Here is a 25,063-nt window from a genome sequence, read left to right as displayed (position 1 = left end):
TAATATCCCATTTTTTAAATAATGGTGCAGTGACTGCAAACCCATTTTCAAGAAACCTTTTGGGACTAGAACTGATGTTTAAAATAAGAATAAATCTTTACTTAAGCTAGACAGATCAACTAAATGGTAATTTCGGTTAAGTTATTGACACCATTAGAAGAAGAGGTGGGCTCACCAGCACTTGTAATTTATTCATGTTTAGACACAAAATACTCTATATTCAACAACCATTTATAGAAGGTTCTTAATGTATTTACATTCATATTTATAAAAGGTTCACATTCATGAGACTACTCTGAGAATATTCAATTAATAATGTAGTACCTATAAATATTTGTATGTGAAATCAGTGGAGATCACACAGTAACATAGAGCCATCTATTGAAAACACATGGATGTCATGCTGGATGAGTAGGGCATTTGGAGTTTGCCTTTATTCAGCCATATTCTGTTTAAAAATAGGGAATATTTTGTGAGCCAATTCTAAAGCACATTAATTCTTAACGGTCAATGTAGCTTACATATTTTTTTATTTTATAGTAGCCATCAGGTACTAAGTACACAAACTTTTCTAAAGGTTAGGTTAAGGTTTCTTTTAATTTTTTTTAGCTACATAAATATATTGTTTCTGTTAGAATGCATTGAATGAGGGTTTACCTGAGAAAGTACTAATAATAAATACTTAGTTTTGATGATAACTAAGAAAAATAAAGTTAGGTAGCTGACCATATTTATAATGACCTGGATATACAAAGAGACATTGTATATTAAAGTCAGCACTTGCATAGCTTTCTGTGGTACCTGCTTAGTGCACCTTTAATCATGGTAAAGAAGATGGTGAATAATAACGTAATTGCTGTTGCTGGACATAAGAATTACTATATTTTGTTTGATTCATAAAACTGGGTTTGTGCATATCCCCATCAGCACCATATGCTTTTAATCTCTTGGTATGCTGCAAGACAAAATGTGATTGCAATTGTTGTGCAGTAATTTTCCTAATTTATATTTATTCTGAAACATTTACAGTTTATTAGCTGTGGTTGTCATCTTATTTATTCTTCACTATTATGGCAAATCCTGGCTACTTCTTTGAAGTTTGGTGGCATGTTTTCCCTTTATATCTCTGTTGCAGACCAGGTGCAGGATGAATGATCCTTTAACTACTAAACATTCTGAACACAATTAAATAAAAAAGCAAGCACTTTTAATTCTAAATTATATCTTCTTCTTTGGAAGTAATGTAAGAGCCAGAAAGAGATGGAGAACCACATCCAAACAGAGAAACAATAATCCTTTATGGTCCCCCATTGCACTTAGAATGAAACTCAAATCGTTTTTCATCCATCACATCCTGGGTAGTTTGTCCTCATCTATTCCTCACCCTCATTGATCACATTCTTCCCTAGATCACTGTAGTCACATTGGCCTCTCAATCAATTCCAAGAATAGGGCAAACTCTTTCCCATCACATAATTTTTGCGTGAGCAAGTTCCCCTGCCTGGAATGTCTTTCTTTGGACATTTTATACAACTAACACCTCCTTTTCCATTAGTTTTGCCTTGAATGTCAGCTCCTTAGCATGACTGTATATCTACCCTGGCAAAAGTTAAGTCTTTCCTTGTATTCTTTCTTAACTCCTTGATTGGTTCCTTCTTAGCCTTTACTGGAGCCAACAGTTACCATTTCTTTGTCTATGATGACAGGGAAGGAATGCGTGCATCTTCCCAATGATTTTCCAATTTCAAGTACAGTCCCTACACTCATTTCAATATCCAATAAACATTTATTTGAATGTATAGATGTATAAATAAATTAAATATTTAACATACAGAAAGGTAAGCTAAAGCAGTACAATCTGGAGCTAAATGGTACTAAACAGACTTGAATTTTAATCTCAACTTTAGCATTAACCAGATATGAGACTTGGGTTCTTCAACTCTGCCTCAGTTTTCACATCTATAAAAACAGAGAAGTAACACTTGGCCCATGTTTTCCAGAGTGCTTCTGTAAGGAAAAACTGATTTTATGGATGTAAGGGAGGTTAAAATTTTTAAACGTTAGACGAATGTAGGATGATTTCCCAACTTCATCTAAAAAATTATTAACAAATAGGGAAAAGATTGAATACAGTAAGAGAACTTGGAAAATTTTCAGTATATTTTATTTGTAGGAGAGTTGGTTCCTGCTCTCTTACACAAAAAATGGTAGGGGACATGGGGAGAGGGATATTGGAAAATGACTGTTTATGAAAAGAGGACCCAAGACAGTCGGAAGCATTGTTTTTGTAGCGTTTGTAGAGAGCAAGCTGCATTTTAAGTTCCCATTGGTAAGAGAAGGATGGGCTCTGACTCCACTGTTGGTGATATCTTGAGGGTTTAACTTTCCATTAAATAGAGGTGGGATACTATAAAGTAGCTCAGCAACAGTACTTGGTTAAAGAGAATGTCAAATCTAAAATAAGGAGAAAAGGGAATATTAGAGCAACTGTAGTTACCTATTTGCTAATCTCTTCTTTCTTCCACGTCTTTCCATTTTTTTCACAAACTGCGACTAATTGATTATATGGCTTCTTATTAATAGTTTTTAAATTCAACCCCCACCCTCAAGCCCCTTCCACAGATAGGGATCGGGGAAGGAGGCATGGACGGGGTAAGCAGAACTAATTCAATATCCCAATGATTGTACACTAGAAGCGTGTTGCTGTACAATCTCGCCCCGGGGCCGCTTTATTTGTTTATCAATGAACATCCTACTGCGTCCCCGGGATGTAGGTCATCGGAAATACCAGCTGCCGATCACATGGGGTCTTAATTATATTTCCAGACCCAGTGCGCTGCTGGTTCCTGCACAGCTGGAGTGCGTCTGAGCTGCGTGAGAGGCAGGAGACACCTGTGCCTCAGGGACGCAGGTGAAGTCCCATTCACCTTCCTGAGACTTTCCCTGGCGCTTTCCGACCCCCTCAGCCGCTCACTTCTCATCCTCGTCTGCCCTCTCCCCTTAGACCCGGGCCTCTCTGTTTAACCGTGCTTTTCCCGCTCTCTCCCCTCTCAGCCCCTCAGCTGAAGGCAGAGAGGGCTCCACGGCACTGGGCATGCCTAATAACCGGGGAAGGCTTGGGCTGCAAGAAGAAAGCGTTTGCACCTTCCGAGCTCCCCTCCCCTCTGCAGCTGCTTCCTGTCAGTCAGGCGACTCGACGTGCAGCACGGCCCAATGAGGGCCCGCGGCCTTCGCGAACGCCCCGCCTCTCCTGGCACGGCCACCAATGAGTGGTTGGCGGAGGTGGGCCGCGCCCCGTTCCCGCCTCTCCAGTTAAGGCCGCTGGTGTGAGCCGGGGCTCCGCGCGAGCGAGGGACGACGGAAGGGACGGGCAGGTGTGGGCGCGAGGCCGCCTAGCCCGACGGCGGGAGTCGCAGGCTCTGGGCGCATGGGCCAGTGAGGGCGCTCGGAAATCCCCTCGCCGCGCCGAGGAGGAACGGCGCGGGAGCAAGGCGCTGCCCGGCGACCCTGCGTCCGAGCGAGCGGAACCTCGCGCCTCGCCCGGGGACAGTCCGAAGTCCGCGCTATGGAAGAAGAGAAATATTTGCCTGAGCTGATGGCAGAGAAAGATAGCCTGGATCCATCTTTTGTGCACGCATCGCGCCTTTTGGCGGAAGGTAGGACTTGCCCCCACAGAGGGGCACCAACCGCCGGCTGCGCGTCTCGGCCGCAGCCCCATTCGGGCAGTGAAGTTGGGGAGGGACGGCCGCCTGCGCCTTCGCGGAAACTGCCCCCCGGAGATGCTCCGGAGCTCAGGCGGGCAGAGCCGTTCTCGGGGCGGACGGCGGTGCTCCTTCTCCGCGTCTTAATTGGGGGAAGATCAAAGCTATGAGATGTAATGGCAGTGGGGATGAGACCTGCTAGGATCCTTGATAGGGAAACCGTAAAGTGCACCGCGGTCTACAGGGATATTTTCACTTCGCAGAGGGAAGGGAAATCAGTTTGGAAGTAAATGGTGATCCATGTAGTGTTCCGAGGGCTTCTTGGCTACAGATCAGCATTTCTTCTTTTCCCTGTTCCTCTTTCTTTCTTTTCTTTCCTTTCTTTCTTCTTCTTTCTTTCAGTGACTTTGATACCCTTTAATCAAAGTCTTTCCCGTGGAAGGTCTTAGAATTAACCTAGATGAAACTATGCATGTTCTTGTGTGTGTGTGAATGTGGTAAGCAGAAGCTAAGGTGCTTATAAATTCATTTGAAGTGTGATGATTGGGTACTCTGTAAGATATTGGTCCCCGGGAATACTCCATAATTGATCAACTGTTTTACCAAGTGTGCAGTTTCTTTTGTGTACCTGTAATGTTAAAGGAGATTCCATTCCCAGAGGGACATATATATCTAGTCTTTTGCATTGCTTTGAAAGGTTGTTTAAAAAAATACACACACACAAACTTCTGTATGACAGAAATATTAATCAGATTACTCCATTTATGTTGAAATAATGTCCTCTAACTACTAAAGACACCCCTGATATCTGTAGTAATTTACACACTCCTTTTAAAAACATCTGCAGATTTTTTTGGATGAATGCTTCATTAATAATGAATTACTTCATCATCAAATTGGCTACAATGCAGTTTTGCAGCCGGGGTTGTTATGGACTTACGGAAAGCAAAAAACTAAAAGGGACAACTTCTTCTACCCAAGCCCTTGAGCATTAAAACAATTTTTTTGAGACTTAGCTGTACCATAGAAGGATAAATTCTGCTCCTTCATACATGATGCAAATAGGCATTAGATATATTTTAATATTTTATTGATGGATTGCTATTTATAATAGCATTAAAGTGTAAGTTGTTTTTTCCATCTTTGCATTCTAAATAATTAAGAAAAGATTTATAATCAAAACATGAAACGTGAAATAACTAAACTGTTTTCAAGGAAAAAACTTGTTTTAGGGATAAATGGGAAGGTAAAATGCAATTATGCTTACTACTTTCTTGGTTACTGAATAAAAAAAATTAAAATGGAAAAGCAAAGTCATTTAAAAATTAAACTCTTCTTCTATTTTGTTACAAAAGACAACTACATAAGAATAATAGAAAAATGAGTTAATAAATATTAATACTTAAGGTTGGTTGAAATGATTAAGATGCAATTAAGCCTTCTAAAATAGTTTAGTATATTTTCCATTAAGTTTCTTCATTTAGCTGATGATTTCTTTAAAGTTAAAAAAAGTTTCAAATCAATCATTTCTCTGATCTGCTAATTGGAGTTCCATTTGGGACAGCTGGCTCAATGATTAATTCATCAGTCATTAATGTGAGTTACTGTGCTTGAAAACTTTCAAAATAAAGAAATTCATAAAAGATACTCTTAACAGAGTGCATAGGTATTTTTGTGGCTGATAAAACAGTCAGAGAAGGCTATGCACCTGGTTCCTTAACATTTTGTCTTTCCCAGGAACTTGATTTCTTGATAGCAGTAGGAACATGTTCTGATGTACCTTGTAATTTGATTTTTTCCCAGCAGGGGGAAGCATGCCCTGCTTTTGTAAAGAATTTGGAGGAAAAGCTCCTAAATAGAGAGAAAAGCATCTAAGTAAGAAACAAAGAGAGTGCCTAAATTTCAGAGAAATCGTAATAGGGAAAAGAGAATGGAGAAGGTGATGATAATAATCTTGGAGTACATAAAGAGTTATTCAAAAAGATGCTTAGGGTTTAAATTACTTCTCTAATTGTAATGGAATTTACATGTGCTTATTAAAGAGTATAAGATGAATGTTCATTGGACTCTCAATAAATCTTAATGTACATTTTGTGTTATAAGTCTTTCATTATCTTTTCAAAGGCCATTTGCCAAGATTTCCAGGTTTTGTTTCAGGTCTTTATAGAAAAGTATTTTTGAGATGATTTTATTTCTCATACCTGAAAATGCACTGATTGAAGGCAGCGGCTATAAATAAACCTGACATAGATATTCATTTGGAAAGAAGGTGCACACTGAAGTACATTTCAGTCAGTACTGTGCAGACAGTGTCAAGCCTGAGTGAGTAATAGAAATGATCCAGATGATTCAGTTCTTCAGAATGATTTTCCAGAAGCTAATATATATCAGGATAGTGATATAAACCAATGAGCTCTCACAATGATTTATTTTGCTTTTTGATTGGTGATAGATGCAAATCAGTGCTCAACTGCCACTGCTTCATTTTAGAATTGAAGGCTGTGGGGTTAAAAATACTAGTTTGCTAATTTGTTGTTTTTGTCATACACTGTAGTTTGTTTTATTTTACTTGTTTCTGCTATGTATTTTCAGTAGGAATGATTCTGAGAAAGATACTGAAAGAACTCAAAAATTTTTTTTGTATTTGATTGTTACTTAGAAGAGCCCTTGAATAATATGGTTTCAGTAGTGTTTATATAATATTCTTAATTAATTAGAATAATTTTCCTTCTGAGATTATAATGTTATTTAGTTATCCATTTGTTATGGAAGGTGGTTTTGAATTTGATAAAACAGCAAACTCAGCGTGATCCTTGAAGTTCTACTCAGCCTCTGAATTTGCTTGCCAGATGAAATTACATGAGGTTATTTATATCTATGCTACTTCTGGGAAGTACATTAAACTGTGAATCCAGATATCTGGATTTTAGTTCTACTTTTACCTCAACTAAATCTTGGTAAGCTTCTCTTCCCTGGGCCTAGTCTCCTTGTCTCTCAAATTAAGGAGTTGAATTAGATAATCTATATGTTTCTTTGCAATTCTAATTAAGTCTCAGGCTACTGCTGATGCAAAGGACTGATGTTTGTATATTCAGAAATCAATGCCTGCACATTTTTGAAACTTTTTTCATTCCTTCTTAGTTTAATGCTTAATAATATATTTATTGCACTATAATGGAATTTGAAGCATATACATTATTTTGGGCATTGGTGACAAATTTATGTTCTTAAGTCTATTGAACTGTTACTAAGGCCTGGGCGCAAAAATGTACCCACATAGAAATATTCTTGTCTGGAAATATTCTACGTCTGCTGACAGACATAGATCTGTTGAAATTTATAGATTTAATTACGGTGATTCTCTACTTTCAGGAATATTATAAATTCTTGTCCAGTTGAGAATGTTTTAAGCAAGAGTTTCTAGCCTGAATTCTTCTCAAACATTGGTAAATTCATCATTGTTTTGGTTGACTCATCAAATTGCAAACTCAAATATTGCCAAATATCCCAACAGTTGAAATATTTTTTGAAAAACCCTAGGTTTTAGTTGCAAACTTTGGTGCAAAGTTTGGCCTGCTATCTAGGACTGGCCTTTATTTTTGCAGATATAAAAGATCTCTTAAAAACATGAGAAAAACATGGATTAATATTTATCACAAATGCTGACTTGTCACTTAACTACATTTAGATTCTAAATAAAGATCATTTTTTAATTTAGATTGTGTTTCTTAAATATTTCTATAAAGCATGATAAATTTTTAAATTATGAAAGCTATTGATATAATGTCTAAAACTAGCTTCTGATAAAAGAGTGTTCATATTACTCTTTAAAGTGACTTTTCTTTTGATTAATTTAATACTTTTTTCTTTCAGTAGATTTGGGATGATCTTATTTATGTTTCTTAAATACAAAACAAACATGGGCAAAAGAAATAAATTCAAGTTATCTTTGATCTCCAATTAAAACAAACTCATACTGGAAAAAATCTGCAGCATGTAAAACAGTTAGGGTTGAGTACTGACATTTCTACCTACCATAAAATATAGAATATGTTGTTTTTTTTTAACCTCTCTGATACTCAGTTTCTTGATCTGTAAAACAGGAAAAGTAATAGCTACCAGGCAGGGTAGTATTTTAAGGTTAAAAAAATTCTGCTTGTGATAATATAAGTAGTATTTTATATAAATATAACAAAAATATAAGCAGAAATTATACAAGTATAAGACGATGCTTTTAAGATGTTTCTTGACATTTTAATGTCATTATGGACTTGACCTCAATTTGAAGCTAGCTTTTATACAATAATAAAGAAAGTAAGTACTGCCTTACTCTGAATCACTGCTGAGTGAAATGTAAAGTCATAAACCAAATTATGAAATAAATTATCTTATGAAAAATGATTCCAAAGAGGGTTTTTAAAATATCATGTTCCCTTAGTCAGTGATCACTTCTCAGTCTTTACCTTGAGCTTGAGCCCTGGTCCTGTTTCTTTCTAAGGCAATTCCAGACCTGCTCAGGCCTCCTCTTAAACCTACGTGTGCTTCACGCTCAGCAGATTATTTCATCATCTGTGTTATTGAGGGAAATGAACATATCTTTTCTGGTGTTCCTCAATTTCCTACCATCTAAAAACTTCCATACCCATCCTCCCTGTCTTTCATTCCTAGAAGATCAAATGTTTCACTTTCATTCCAGATTGACCTGCCCACCCATGTCCTTTACCCTAATGCTCTTCATCTTCTCTAGAATCCTTCTAGATTTATATCCTGTCTTCAGTATCTCCAACTTCTTTCTCTCTATCTACTCTTTCTTTGTGGCAGCCTGTCAGCATGATCCAATCTGAATGACTTAAACAAAATTAGAATATTTGTTTCACTTGCCAAAAGTAATGAAAACAATCTCTCTTGACACTTACCCTCTCTTGTGTCCTTCAAGCTTCTGATAATATTAGTCTATACTAGCTGTCTCACTTTCTTAATTTACCTCTCTAAAACTCTTCAGTCTGGCTTCTGTCCTCATCACTGTCCTGAAATTGAAGACCCTAGTGAGAGAGTAATCTCCAAATTGCCAGATCTAATAAAATTTTTCTGACCTCTCCTCAGGTCTCTTGGCTGCACTGTCCATTGTTGATGTTTTTTCAATTTCTTTCCATCTCTCTTTTCTTCTAAGCACTATACAATAAGACTTAGCTCTGCTGCTCAAGGAGCTGACTGACAGTCTAGTGAGAGAGACAGGCATAACCTAATCTTTATAAAATGAAAATAGTGTGGACAGTGACCTAGAGTTGTTCACTGTAGAAACAGGGAACAAGGAAACACATCCAGCTTTCTGTGAATAGGTATGGGAGCAGGGAGGGAGTATAGAGAGTGAACTACAAGCAGTTTGCTGTGTCTGAGATAAATCAAGTGGAAAGGTTCAAGAAATGAATTTGGAGAGATAGGCAGATTGTAAGAATGTCAAGGAGTATGGATTACACCCTGCAGGCAACAGAAATTATTAAGAAGTGTGATATGGTCAGACTTTAATTTTGAATGAATCACTGTGACAGCATTGTGTGTGTTGGGGTGGGGAGAGGGGGTACAGAGGATGCTGAGGGCAAGGAATGGTCAGAGAATAAAGAAAAACCAGTATTGTATAGGGTCTTCAATTTCAGGACCGTGATGAGGACAGAAGCCTGGCAGTGCTTATCACAGCGGGAGGCATATGGTGGTGCTCCGTCTATGCCTGAAAGCCTTTTCTCTATAAGACTTCAAAACCTGACTCCGGTTGGCCTGTCTGCTACCTCTTCTGCACATGATCATACTCCTCTTCTGCCCGCTCCCATCTCTAAGGTGTTGCACATGCTAGAACCTTGCTTTGGAATACTCTTCCTATCTTATCTTCCTGATTATCATTTCTGCTCACTCAACACAACTGAGTCTGGCTATTCCTTCTTCTGGGAAGCCTTCCATAATGACTTCCTCATCCTAGTCATTATAATTAAGTGCACTTCTGGTTTTCTTCTTGACCTTTCCACTACTACAACACTGTAACAGGCAATTTTGTTTGATCTTGTCTGTCTCCCCCTCTAAGCCTGAGACCCAGACTGTGACTTCTGTTTCTGACTCCTTAATGCCTACCTTCATCCTCATGTGTAGAAGACTTTAATAATTGTTCATTAAGTGAATGTTGCTAACCTCATATATTTTCTTTCTCCTACTGTGTGTTTAGAAGGTATCTCCAGCAATAAAATTATAGGAATTCTATCATTTTTTAAATTTAGTCATATTTTATTGTGGTTTAATTCAAAACCACAGGGGACGACTTTGAAAGTCTCTTCATTTTTTTTAACTTGTAATTTTAAAGTAATTGTACATTTGCAGGAAGTTGCAAAGAAAGTTGACGATGGTGATGATGATAATGATAATGATGAATCTCTGACTATCATGAACAAGAGTTATGACCTCTTCTGAATTCCTGGGATCACTGATCTCTAAAATAACAGAGAGGTCCTGAACCAAAAAACAACTGTAGGTCCTCTTGTATCTTCAGGCAGTGAGGGTTTTCTTTAACATTTGGAGGTGAGCAGATTTTACATTTGGTCAGAAACAGATAACTCCACAACATGGCTTAATTTAAATGTTATCTATTGGTTCTGTAGTTTTAGGATTTAATAACTTTGAAACAGAATGACTGGTGTTATTGTACTGTTATCAGAAATGGCACAATTGATATCTGTTTCCTTTAAAACATTAAAGATTAGATTTTACTCTTATAGAAAACCAGAATAAGTGTGTTTTCTCTAGGGTGTAGATATTTTTAGCAAGTTCATGATTTGTATGTTAGATAATGATGGGCCCTGACTGCAACTCAGGAGAGGAAGCGTCTGTGTGAAGACAAAACAGTGAAGAGGCTGAAGAAGAAGAAATTTGTTTAATTTGGAGAAGAAGGGGTGACTAAAAAAATAGCTACTTTTATTCAACATACACACTGGCTCAGATCCTTACATTATATCCTGAAAGGCAGGTAATATTGTCCCTATTTTATGGGAAAAGATAAAGAGGAAGATTAGCGAGTAGCATAATCAATTTGGATTTTTTAAAGCAATAAATCAGAGGTTAGGTAAATGTCCAAGAAAAGCATCACAAAACAGCTATTAGACATTGAACCTTAAACAATATTGAAAAACATTACTTGTTTAAGGGAATACCAACAACTTTTAAAAGAGTTAAATAACTAGATTACTGTCAAATTTGTTTCCTTTAAAATAATTTTCTCCAGGAAATTTAAGGATATTTTTCTAGAAATTTGATTTACATGCAGCAGTACATTCATTGTATAAAAGAAGGCTCTAAATGCAAATAGTTGATGAATGACTAAATAATAGAAAACATTTACTATGTCATGTTTATTCACATAAATATTATAAATGGGGAAATTTAAGTAATTATAAATTTGGATTAAGGATTATCCATGTTTCCAGACAGTCTACTTTCCTTTTTCTAGAAGGTGAAAAGTATAAGCTGCCTTTTTATCCATCCAAGACTTGGTGGAAAAAGGGGCCTTTAAGGAATTGTGTGAAGATGAAAGAACACTTGTTATGCTGAGGCAGATGGCATTTTATTATGTGATATTGCTTTGGAATGGACTTCAGGATGATAGATGGCTGTGCATTAAGGTAGTCTTCTGAAATTAGTGAAAGGTTGGAAATTATGTTATATTCACATAAGGAAAATCTGGTAGAATAAAACATTATGATAATTAAAAGCAATTTAATGGAATCAGATGAAGTGATAAGTACTTGGAATGACTTGCAATAAAACAAATGTCTTCCTTTTAAGTAAAATGAGTAGTATGTGTGTACGTGTGTGTATATGTATATGAGATTTTATATATATATAAAGCCTGTGTGTGTATGTGTGTGTATACATATATGACTTTATGTATATATACACACATATACACATAGCCTCTGTGTGTGTGTGTGTGTTAAGCATACATTAGACATAGGGAATGAGAAGAAACAATACAGACTTGGTCCAGTCGGTCCATTTGGTTCTTACTTTCTGTGCTTTTCATTATTATCTGAGGCTTACATTGAGGTTGAGGAGGGGTCAGGAGATACAGGCAGCAATTGCCATAGAATCTTTGAAGTACAATTAAAAGGGAAGTAAATGATGCTTTAGGAGTTCAGGATAGGGCACCTAAAGAAGTCTACAGAGATCATGGAAGTCTTCAATAGGAAGGGGCATATTAGTTGAGACCTAACAAATAAGTAGAATATGGTTGAGATTCAGTGAAGAAGAAGCTATAATTTGGAGAGAATTATACATGAATATAGTAAACGACATCTCCAAAGCCTGACAAGAAAGAGAACGTTTATTCAAATAGGTAGAAGTTAAGCATGCTTGGAGATATAATAAAAGATAAAGAATCCAGAAAAGTGGGTCTAATGACACTGATAGAGGCTTATCACACATACCTTGTAAACCATGTTAAGAAGTTTGGACTTCATGCTAAAGCGATGGTAAATGATTGAAAAGTTTTAAAAAGGGGAAAGCATAATATCGGAATTTCATTGAAAGCATAATGTGGCTGCATTGTTGGAGCCTGGATTAGATAGATATAAGACATGGGCAGACCATCTAGAAGCTAGAGCAGCATTTCAGGAGAGAGGTTATGGCGACCCAAATTGAAATAATGAGATGCAGACATGGAAAATTCCTATCTAATAGGAATTTGCAAGTAAAATGTAAAGGATTGGTTTGGATAGAGGGGCTGAAAAATAAAGGGAGATCAAAGTTGCTATCTAGGTTGCTTCTTCACAATTGGTTTAATGGCGGTGTCAGTTGCTGAGATACGTATTAAAAAGAGGTTAGTGTTGAATTCAGTTGGATACACATTGAAGGGCCTGTGGAATGTTAAAGTATAAACACAATACAGGTGGAAAGTTGGGTCTGAAGAAAGATCTCTGCTGCAAGTAAAGGTTTATGTTTCGTCAGTATTAGGTGGTAATTGACCTTGGGAGATCATATAAAGCACAATAGGAAGTAGGAAGTAGACTTTGGATAAAACTCTAAGGAATATCAGCGTTAAGGGAAAAACTGGAGAAAAGTAGTCTGCAAAGTTGACCAAAAGGAGTTTCCTAGAATGTAGGTAGGAAAGATCAAGTACTTAGGGTATTTGAAGAATGAAAGATTTAGTTAGTATTTTCAGTTGTTACAGATAGATCAAGTGAGACAATGATTAAAAAGTGCTAATGTATTTGCCAACAAAGAACAGACTGAGAAAGGGGTTAGAGAAAACCCCATATTTCTTCGGGTTGAGGACTGAATAGGAAATGAGGCCATGAGAGAATCAGGTTGAAGAATTCTTCCAAGAACGTTGACTTCGTAGAATAGAAGAGCTAGGAATAATTACTATGTTGAATTGTATGAAATTGATAATGTTTCATCATTTTTACCTGCAAAAATCACAGTTTTGTGTGGTTTAACCTATTTAAGGGTTAGAATGAGAATGAGAGAGGCATTTGAGTGTAGTGGTTAAAAGGATAGATGCTGTAGCTGGACTCCCTAGGTCCATTATTTGTTCCTGTAATGAAAGACCTGTATTTTTTTGGCCAAGTTACTTTAACTTCTGTATGTCTCTTTTTCATTGTATGTAAACTAAGGACACTATTAGTTTTAAGCTAACAGGATAATGTCAGCTGCATTTGATTGTTTCTTTTGCTCACTTTTAAATTATAACACAGCTCCTATACGCTGCCCCTCTGCTTCCACTTGCTACCTTTCTTAGTGTAACATGGAACATCCTTTACAAAACTATATCCAGTATCATAATATTGTAAAATTAACTCCTAGTCCTTTTCTAGGACTATCTTTGGAATCCCAAGTCTTTCCTTCTCTCAAATCCATTGTAACACCCAGTTTTTCCTTTGACTGTTCTTACTGACTTGGCACATGTGACTTTGCTGACTACTGCCACTATCTTGATAGTTTTTCCCTTGTACTTGTACTTCTACACTCAATATAGCAATTTACTGCCTCCATTCTGGTCCATAAAGCTATGATCCACAGTGAACATGCTATGGGATGCCTGTATATGCTATGGCTGCTATCCTTAACACTTCTTGTAGTATGAGCATTTCTCTTACTGATTGAGATTACAGTGTGAAAAGATAAATGTACTGTCTTCCAACATAGCCCTCAACATAGGTCTGTTTCAGTATTGGAGAAAATAATGACTATGTTGGATCTAGGGGAAAGGATATGTTTATGTATCATTTCAAATACAGTCATGCATTGCTTGACAACAAGGATCCATTCTGAGAAATGCATCATTAGGCGATTTTGTCTTTGTGTGAACATCATACTTAAACAAACCTAGACGGTGTGGTCTACTGCACACCTAGGCCATGTGGTACAGGCTATTGCTTGTAGGCTATAAACTGTACAGCATGTTACTGTACTGAATACTGTATGCAATTGGAACACAATGGTAAATATTTGTATATGTAAACATATCTAAACATAGAAAAGGCATATTAAAATAAATATTTATATATCTAAACATAGAAAAGGTACAGTAAAATATGGTATAAAATATTTAAAAAATGGTACACCTGTGTAAGGCACTTACTGTAAATAAAGCTTGCAGGACTGGAAGTTGCTCTGGGTGAGTCAGTGATGAGTGGTGAGTGAATGTGAAGGCCTAGGACATTACCCTATTGTAGACTGTATGACACTCAGGCTGCACTAAATTTATAAAAAAAATTCTTTCTTCAATAATAAATTATCCTTGGCTTATTTTAACTTTTACTTTATTAATGCTTTAAATTTTTTTAAAAAACTTTCTGACTCTTCTGTAATAAATCTTAGCTTAAAATACAAACACCTTGTACAGCTATACAAAAATATTCTTTCCTTATGTCCTTATACTATAAGCTTTTTGTATTTTTAATTTTTTTTTACTTTTTAATTTTTTTTATTAAAAACTAAGACGCAAACATGCTCATTAGCCAGGCCTAGGGTCTGGATCATCAGTATCACTGTCTTCTACCTCCATATCTTGTCCTACTGGAAGGTCTTCAGGGGCAATACTATGAATGGAACATTTGTCTACCATGATAAAAATGCCTTTTTCTGGAATACCTCCTGAAGGACCTGCATGAGGCTGTTTTACAATTAACTCTTTTTTTATATGTAGGAGTACACTCCAAAATAACATTAAAAAGTGCAGTACAGTAAATACATAAACCAGTAACTTAGTCATTTATTATCAAGTATTATGTACTATGCATAATTGTATGTGCTGTACTTTTATATATCTGGCAGTGCAATAGCTTTGTATATTCCAGCATCAACACAAACATGTGAGCATGTGTTGTGCTAGATGTTAGAATAGCTAGGCAATAGGAATTCTTCGGCTCCATTATAATCTTATGAAACCACCATCTTATATGTGTTTCATTGTTGACTGAAATGTTGTTATGTGGAACATGACTGTATTTGTATTAGTTATACTTTATGTAAAATTTATTATAGTTTATATTTGTATATGGAATTTGTCAATTTAAGAGATCATTTTATAGAATGCATTTCTTAGTCTGGAATGTAGTTAAATGTTAAAAGAATATGGTAGGTGAAGTCAAATTACTACTGTTTGAATCCAGGATCTGCCACCTGGTTGTTTTGTGACTGTGGGCAGATTTCTAAATCTCTTTGAGCCTTTGTTTCCTCATCTATGAAATAGGCTCTTATCAACTGTCTTATAGATCAGCTAATCATCTCATGAATCCTATGCAAGTGTATATGCAATATTTATCTGATAGAAATAATAAAGATTCTCTTTATATACTTTGCTTTGTCTAATTTTCTAACTTTAAAAAATTGAGGTAAAGCTTATGAACAGGTTTCGGTATAAAATTTGATGAGTTTTGATAATTGTATAATCTTATGTGAGCAATAGGCTTGGCAAGGTAGGAAATATTTTTATCAGCCCAGGGACTTCCCTTATACCTTTACAATAACCTCCATTTTCTTTAATAAGCACCTATTCTGATTTCTATCATCATAGATAACTTTGACTTTTCTTCAACTCTATTTAAATGGAATAATGTAGTATTTACTCTTCCTTCTTAAGTTCAGTGTATCTTTGGTAGTCATCCATGTTGTTGCATATATTAATAGTTTATTTCTTTTTATGGTAGAGTAGGATTCCATTGTATAAATCTGACCTGGTTTGTTTATCTAGTCTCTTATGGGTGGACATATGAGCTGTTTTCAGTGTTACCTGATTATGGCTAAGCTGTTATGAACATTCACATACAGGATTTCTGTGGACATATTTTTTTTTTATATGGAGTACAATTACTGAGTCTTCTCTCTCTATATGTATATGCTTCACCTTTTATTATATGGGACTTCCAAACAGTTTTCTAAAATGCTTATACTGTATCACTCTTACCAGTGATACATGAAAATTCTGGCTGTTGCACTTACTTGCCAACACTTGAAGTTTGCAGTCTTTTTAACAACAGCTAGTCTAGTGATTTGAAGTGTAACTTATTGTGGTTTTAATTTGCATTTTCTTGATGATTAATGATGTTGAGAATGCTTTTATTTTTTTGACATTTATATATATGTTCTTATTTGAAATGATTGCTTAGAATGCTGGCAAATTTTTAATTGGACTGTTGGTCTTTCATTGTTGTAGGAGTTATTTGTTTATTCTGGATTTATATCCTTTTTTAGGAATATGAATTGCAAATATGTCCACTCAATATGTGGCATAGTTTTTAATTTTCTTGTCTTTTGAAGTGCAGAAGTTATTAATTTTACTGAAGTCCAATTTATCAGTTTTTTCTTTATAGTTAGGGGTGCTTGTGTCCCCTCCAGAAAATCTTTGCCTATATCGATGTCACAGAGGTATCCTTGGTGTTTTCTTCTAGAATTTTATGATTTTAGCTTTTAAGTATATGTTTATGTCCCATCTAGAAGCAATTTTTACATATGGTGTTAAGACAAAGTCCAAGGTTTTTTTTTAAGAATTTAATATCCAATTTTTCCAGCATCATTTATTGAAAAGATCTTTCTTGTCTCATTGTTGTATTTAAAGTATTAAAAAATATGATGTAAACACAGTGAAAGTATATGTTTAAATATATAAAATATTGTAAAATAAATATTATAGTGTTTTTACAGTGTTTAAGAATATTTGAATTACCTTTCAGTATTGACACTCCATATATCTGTTTCAATACTAAAGGAAACAGTGGCTGTCTTAGAATTATTAAGCATGACATGTTTATACTGTACTTTAAACTTACATATAACTATATAAAATTTTTGCTTTTCCTCTTGAATTTAGAACCTAATCCTTAAAAAATATATGAATACACTTTACTTATTATAATTGGGAAGCAGACTAGCCTTCGTAGAGGACTTCGTGTTCACTGAATTTGACAAGTATAGCATTCTACCAATGAAGAAATAACGTATTTGTTGCTAATGAGCAGTAGTCATATCTAGCAAAACCTAAGCGTTGCAAATGTCCCAAGTCACAAAGTAGGCTCTAGTGTCAAATAGAGGAAATAGTACAAACGTTAAACATTTCCATTAAAAAGGGCTGTATAATTTTAGATAGTAGGTCATATTCTTTTTCTATTTTTGTAAGAAAAAATATATTGCACAGAAACAAATTTGGCATCCCTCCCGTTGGTAAAGTAGATATACTGTAGACTAACAACAGACCTACATCTGCATCCACAGTGATAGATCACTTGATCTTCAGTGGCATATCAACTACCAGCATTGCTATCACCCTGAAATGTGACATAAAGTTTATAAAATTGCTCAAGGGCATAAGTGACTGGTGACTTTACACTTATCCCTAAAGCACCAAACCACTATCATTTAGTAAACATGTATGTACTTATCACGTCAACACTAGTAACCAAAAGGAAGATTTAACAGTGATCTAGACTGACAGACTACATCAGTGTTGGCATTTGACAAGGTAATTCTCAGAGAAGTGTGTTTGTATGGGCAGGAAGGATACTACTCCCAAAGGAAAATGAACCTATAAAATGTGGTTTGAAAGTAGGTTTGCAGTGGAAAATTTTTGTTTACATTTAGGACAGGAAGAAAAATGGATTTAGATGCCATCAAATAACATAGAATCATGAAGTACCAAAATGTGTTCCCATGGAGATATTTCAAATCTCCTATAGAAAATTATGAGAAAAAGAAAAATATTTTGTTTTCTTCTAAAGCTACATACTGATTCTTAGAAGTTTTGATTAGATGACTTATGAACATTTATTTTATCTTATGTTTTTGCAATTTCATACTATTGGACAATAATTACTTAAATTACCATAAAGGGAAAACAATTGTGAAATCTATCTAAGCACAAGAATATATGAATTTATATTAAATAGTAATCTATAGAGATATTTAGATCACTAAAAAGAGCCTTTTTATATATGTATCAAACTTTTGCAATAATAATTTAAAATCCACAGGGAGAAATAGGAGAGAATAAAACCTTTGGTGCATTTAATGTTTATCATTAGTACTGGAGGCTCATTTTGACCACTCGCAGTTAGAAATGAACAATAAGTACAGCTTTCTTAGATGCAATTCACTTTCTAGTTCCTGTTATTATTATATAATTATGTTACAAGATTTTCAGGAGATTCTTCAAGTTCGTTTTGATCCCTTTCAGAACCTTAACCCCCTTCTTTGAGCACTGGTATTACAGACCCTCATTCACCTGGCTATAGCCCAGCGTCTCAGGGTGGCTACCAGACTCTTTCTGGTGAGAACTTGCTTTTAAACCGAGATGAAGCAAAGCACTTGGGGCTGATTCCTTAATATGGATGAAATGTAAACTCTGTAGCTATAGGCCTCATCTTCAGACAGAACAAAACAGATGTACAGCGTGAGACAGAGATGAGAGAGAGTTTCCTTGGTTTCCAGGGTCCTTCCAAGAAAGTCTTTCAGGAGGCCTCGCTGACCTTGGTCTCTTGAGAAACCCCAGAATTTTTCGAAGGTATATCCATTTCTGATTATTATTTAAGAGGGCTTCAGTTGGTTTATGTTATTTGCAACCAAAAGAACATTGATTAGGAAAAACAGAACTGGTTCTAGGATAATAGAAATCTCTTAAAATGTTTTAGGGTGGGTTACCCTAAAAACAGGCACTGAGATTAGTACTTGAACATAGAAGAAACTTACTTGTACTGCCACTAATTACCAGTGCTGACATTAACTAAAATGCCAAAGGAACTTTATTAATTTCTAAAGAGAAGACATTTTTCTTTGTTTGAATGTGTGTGAGTCTAATTATAATTATGTATAAATTTAAAACACCTATATATAATGTAAACCATTACTTAAAACTTTTCCTTTTCAAACTCTACTAATCCTAGCAGATGGAAGTAAGGACAAAGAATACAGCTATTATCTGTTAACATCTTTATTCTTGCTAGAAAGTTAGGGTGAATATTTCATTTTCAGTGAAGTTAGGTCCAAAATTATTTAGAAAGAGGTGCATATGTCTTACAAATTCCTGCAGAAATAGTAGATCTTGAGACAAATTACTTGAAATGCAAGTAATTTATTTTGGAGGTGATCTCAGGAAATGGGGAATCTAGACCTGAAAAAAAAAAAACAAACATGCCAACAAAGGATTTGTTTTCAAGCAAGTTACTACTATAGGAAACTGGTGCTTAATCATACTGGGAAATTTTGGGAGCCAGAGTAAAACATATAGTAAATCAGTTGAGGGGCGAGGGAGCTAAGGTTTTTACACCAAATTTCATCAGCCATAGGTTGAGAGCAGCTCCTAGGAGGCATTCATTCCCTGATATTTCATGCTTGTCATGTAGGTGCAAAAAAGCAGACTCTGAAAGCCAGATACAGACTTCAAGCAAGAAATGTACGTAGGCCCTGGCTCTTGGAAGGTGGACAGATGTGCACTGAAGCCAAAAGGATGAGAAGTAGTCAAGTGCAGGCACTGCAATGCATAGGATGCTATATTGTAAGATTATTTTAATCCTTTTTTGGCTGTGTAGTACAGATAAAACATGTGAAAGTCCTTTGTGAGTTGGAATGAGTCAAATAAGTGAGGAGGAAGATGGTTTGTCTACCCAACCTCCTCCTTCCCCCTCAATCAACAAATGAATAAACATGAACTGGGTTTGGAGAATACCTCCCCTGAAATGTTTCTGTATGAATGAACTTTAGAATAATGTTGCTCTTTATGGAGCCGAGGTAAAATATTGTAGCTGCCTGATAACAGCCTGCCACATTACAAATCACCACTTGCAAGGTTACACAAGGTGCCTTTAGAAAAAGCTAAATGAATTACTTCAAATAGTATGTTTGTATTCAAAAGGGAAATAGCTGGTAGTTTGGGAGTGACAATCTTTTCTTTTGGTTTCAAAAGGCCTATTGCCATACTTTGCCTTTCCATTTGCTGCTGGAAGCTGAAAGCCTGCAGTGAACAGGTGAATAGAAGATATTTCTAATTGAGGAAGAAAATAAGAAAAGAATTTTTGTGAAGTAGTCACAAGGTCTGTCATTTTACTATTGTAATATTTATAGGCCTTTGGGTTGGTTAAACTAAATGTAATTGAAAATATAACATTTAGCTGATTCATTTTCTTAATTCTTCCTCAATTAATTTGATTTTTTTTAAATGTCTCCTCAATTCATTTAATTTAATTACTAATGATGTGTCTCAAAGACACACACACACACACACACACACACACACACACACTCTCTCTCCCTCTCTCTCTCTCTCTCTCTCTCTCTCTCTCTCTCTCTCTCTCCATATACCTGTTAGTCTAATACTGTTATTTCTGCCCATGAGGGTGGAAGCTAATGAATTAGCAAATTTAGTTTGTAATTAAGAGGAAATAGCTGCACTTTCAGTAAGGGTGGCATGAAGGAGACAGTCTTTTCAGTGGTATGTTTTATCCTCTCCTCTATCATTGAATAACTTCTTGTATTGACAAGATCAAATAAGCTCATTTTCTGTATAATCTTTTAGTATGTATTGTATCATCAATACTTTTAGGGGCCTCTATTAAAACTCTTAGTTAAGTTTTAAGTAAAACTTTCAGCTTGGTAGTTCTCTGATAGTTTGTGGATCCAAGCTCATTAAAAAAAAAAAAAATCCTTCTCTTTCCTGTTATTAGCCAAGGTGCAAATTTCCTGTTATTACTGCTCTAGATCTATTTGTGTTTTAGAATTTATTTTCGTATTGGATAGTTGGAATTGTTAATCTCATGAAGTTTAGTGAGTAGAGGCAGGGATGTGAAATGTAACACTAGTCATGTGAAGTTATATTTGCAGATTCCTAGGAAGATAATTTTTGAGCTCCTTTTCAGCTTTACGTTCAATGATTCTGATAAGGAATAGGAAAAAAAATGGGCCCAATAAATCAGATAGTAAAGGAAATAAAGATTCAAAAAATGTATATTTCAAAAAAAAAAGAGAAAAGAAAAGACAGTTGGAATTATGTAGTTAGAAATCTCTGCGATATGTATCCAAGTAAGTGCAAAGCCAATCCACTATCACGTTTTACAGTAAGAATAAGATAACTTGAAACTTAATAGTCTTGTGTGAGTTCTTGCAAAAAGAGAGGCCTGTGGGAATAGGAGAGGATAAAGGATATAGTAAAGAAAAAGAGAATAGCCAACTTATGCTCTTTTGTAGCTTCCAAAAGTCACCAAGTTGAATTTGAAAATCACAAATGAACTGGGTTTCTATTGAAATAGGGATGTAACCACTATATGAGGGTGTATTGGAATCAAAAAATGGTTATGGATATATTTTTGGGGGGCTTAGAATTTTTGATGAATAAGTAATAAGCATTTTATGTGTATGACATGTCACAACAAGGAGAGCTTTGACAGATCCCTGAAACACTTATAATTATTATTTTTAAAACTGGCATTAAAATATGAGATATAATGAAAGCACAGTAAAGTGATGTTAGTATTTTTTTCAAAAATTATGTGGCATAATTATTTCTTATAGTCACTGATTTTTACTACCTAATTTTAAGTGATTATAAAGAATATATATTATTTATATCTTCTTTTCATTTCTTTGTCAGAATACCCAAGACCAAGACAGTTGTCATATTAATGCAGGTTGACATAAAGTGAGAAATAATACCTTGTTGATGTTTTTTGATTTTTTCTGTGCAAAATGATGTACATCACTGTGCCTTTTGAGAATAAAAGCTTCCATTTGTGCATTTATTTGGTAATAACAATGATGTCCTGTGGTTTTCATTCTAAGAGTTAAGATGCTATTTCTGAAATGAAAGCTTTTTTTTTTTTGAGATAGTCTAGCTCTAGTGCCCAGGCTAGAGTGCCCTGGCCTCAGCCTAGCTCACAGCAACCTCAATCTCCTAGGCTCAAGCAATCTTTCTGCCTCAGCCTCCCAGAGAGCTGGGACTACAGGTGTGCACCTGATTAATTTTTTCTACTTTTAGTTGCCCAGCTAATTTTTGTTTCCATTTTTAGTAGAGACAGGGGTCTCACTCTTGCTCAGGTTGGTCACGAACTCCTGAGCTCAAACAATCCTCCTGCCTTGGCCTCCCAGAGTGCTAGGATTACAGGTGTGCCACCATGCCCAGCCTAAAGCATTTTCAGACTTGCACAAAATGTGAACAACTCATTTTAGTGCCATAATTAATTGTAAATATTACTCTATGGATAAGGACATAAACGCAATGAGTCAAGGCCATTTCATGTCAAGGCTTGATTCATGATTTTGTAAATTGTTGAATATGAAGCAGTAGAAGTTAAGAGAATTTAGTAGATAAACATTAGTATTTAAAGAAATTCAATTGCATAAGTAACAAAAAACATTAGTTATGTTATATACACTTGTAAAGAGATTCTTAGATCTTCACATTATAGAATGAGGTTGAGAAAAATATGTGTATATTTGCACTTGTTTGAGGGTTACAGTAATTGTTTTTGGATGCTAAAATATGAAAACAATTGGTATTAATTATTCAAGTTGGAATTAACAGATTATCACTTTGCTAAGCAAAAATAATGTACTGTTTTTATTACAGTAAACACTAATCACGTATCAGTAATATTTTTGAGACAATATGCAGCAACTCTTATTTTTAAGAATATTTTCAGAAAATATAGCTGATTTAAATAATGTAAAGAAAGAATTGATATTACAGTAGCTGCTAAATCATAAAAAATGCTAAAAAGAGATGCTGGATTTAAATTCTTTTATGAATTATACATTTAAAAGAAATAATTTATAAAATTACTCTAAAATGTAAATGGGATTTTTTTTCTATGGAAATTTCATAGCACTGAATGTGCTTTCTACAATTAGGTTGAACAAAGTACACTTGCTGGAAATGGTGTAGAAAATGCAAATATAAAATTCTCAAAGGCAAAAGAATCTTTTCTTTGAATTTTCTTGGCAAATACAATATATGGCAGTGTGTGAAAATCAGGTTTGTTTCATGTAATTTTTATGTTTATACTCATAGTCAAACTTTGATCTCTTGCATTTTGCTTGATTGCCTGTAAGTTTTAAATGTAGGCATGATTGAATGTCAGTGTGACATAGCTAAACCTGACCAAGGCACCAGTTTTTATGTGTGTCATTTTCAAGAGAGTATGTTTTTTTTCTAGAGAAAAATTTTAGATGTTTTCTATATATTTGTAGTTTATTTTTATATAAAGTTTGGTTTATTTCATTTTTGACAATATGTGCATATACTTGTAGATACTTTTGTATATTAAACATATTCTAATAATTCAGCTTAGCAGATCATTTATTGAATATAACTATGTTTCAAGCACTGTGCTAGATGCCAGGAAACAAAGATGATAAAGCAATACTTGCTAAAAATATGCCTCCTAACCCTCAAGAAATTTATCAGAATTTCAGATAGTATTAGGTTAGAGTTCAGTTGAGGTTTGATGAATTTCAATAAATCTTTGTTTGTTAAAAACCAATATTTCAAATTCTTGAGATGTCATATTTTAGTGTTCAACTTTATTTCTACTTTTATTTTAAGATATAGGTTAATATAAAAATGTTTAATTTTGCTGGCCGTGACAAAAATGATTAATTCTGTGACATAATCTCAAATTGTTTGACTGATAGATGTGTATTTTTAATGTAATTTCACTTAAGATTAATTTCACCTGGTTATATACAAAACTGGAATCTTTTATAATGTGATGGATGAGGTTAAGTGCTGGAAATGCACGAGTTCCTGAGTCCTCATTTCTGTGGTTTTGTACTAAAACAGTGTTGTATTTTCAGAGTGATTCAGATATTTGAATCCTAATACTGGGGTATGCCTTCTGCCACTACTTGATAAAATAAACAAAGTCAATCTAGAGTTATTCAAAGGTAAGAGGGAAAAATGGACTGGAAGGAGCTATGCAATGAGGAATCTTATTGCACTAAATCCACATGACATGGTATGTAACCTTAATGAACTTCTGTTACACTTTACATTCTACATAAACCTACATTCAGGAAAAACTCAAAGGCAGTTATCTTTATTTTCTTGCAGTTTATGGAGTAGTCTAGAACTTTGGCAATATTTATCAGTTTTTAAAATAAATATATCAAAGCCTCAAATGAAAACTCCTAGGTATGTGCCCATATCTTTCCTTAACTGATGTTTATTGAAACTATGGAGTGAGAAAAATCTCATTTCTATATAAGTGTTTTCAAAATTATTATTCAATTTATGAGCTATTTAGTACCCCAAGTACAAGAGAGTGATCATGAGCTTTATAATTAATATTTATTCAATTAAAACTAATAAATTCCAAAATTACTTACATTATCAGCCAAATGCCTGTGGAGCAAATGGGTGATACATGATTTTAAAACATTAATTTGTACCTTAAAGTTCAATTTAGTTTATCTAAAATGGTAACAAAAGACATTGTTTGCTTTCTGCTTCAAGAATGCTTGCTGACTAATGCTGCCACTAATGGGAAATGGTCCATTTGTCTCTCTTATTGAAAGGCCTTCTCACTTTTATACTGCCTTAGTAGGATTGTGAAGAACATATATACATCTCTTTAGTCATAGGTCATTACATATAATGATTTTTGGTAGCATTTTAGCTGATAGTAACACATTTCTCATATTATAAAATGGATCTAATTAGTTGCAACTCGTTGAGACGGGTGGGCTTCTGTCAAAATTAAAAACACTGCCAAGGATACTGACAATTCTAAACTTCTCTTACAGCATTGTTAAGTAGGTCCATGGAGCTACTGCATAGGCACACATGGAACAGGTGAGATTGGAGATGTTGACAAGGACAAATTCATGAAGAAATATATACCCTG

The 25,063-nt window shown here is 34.9% G+C and overlaps 1 protein-coding gene across 1 annotated transcript in view; it reads left to right on the top strand.

Moving 5' to 3' along the window:
• The first annotated feature begins 3,293 nt into the window (after nt 1–3,293).
• Nucleotides 3,294–25,063, top strand: part of KHDRBS2 (KH RNA binding domain containing, signal transduction associated 2) — a 511,795-nt gene continuing 490,025 nt past the window's right edge. The window contains exon 1 of the mRNA XM_045542235.1: nt 3,294–3,656. Coding sequence (XP_045398191.1) covers nt 3,566–3,656 — 91 coding nt within the window. The 5' untranslated portion in view covers nt 3,294–3,565. The remainder of the gene's footprint in view (nt 3,657–25,063) is intronic.

Source organism: Lemur catta, chromosome 2 (assembly GCF_020740605.2).
Source record: "Lemur catta isolate mLemCat1 chromosome 2, mLemCat1.pri, whole genome shotgun sequence".
Lineage (NCBI taxonomy): Eukaryota > Metazoa > Chordata > Mammalia > Primates > Lemuridae > Lemur > Lemur catta.
The sequence above is the reverse complement of the archived record's forward strand: the minus strand, read 5'-3'. Positions and strand labels throughout refer to the sequence as shown.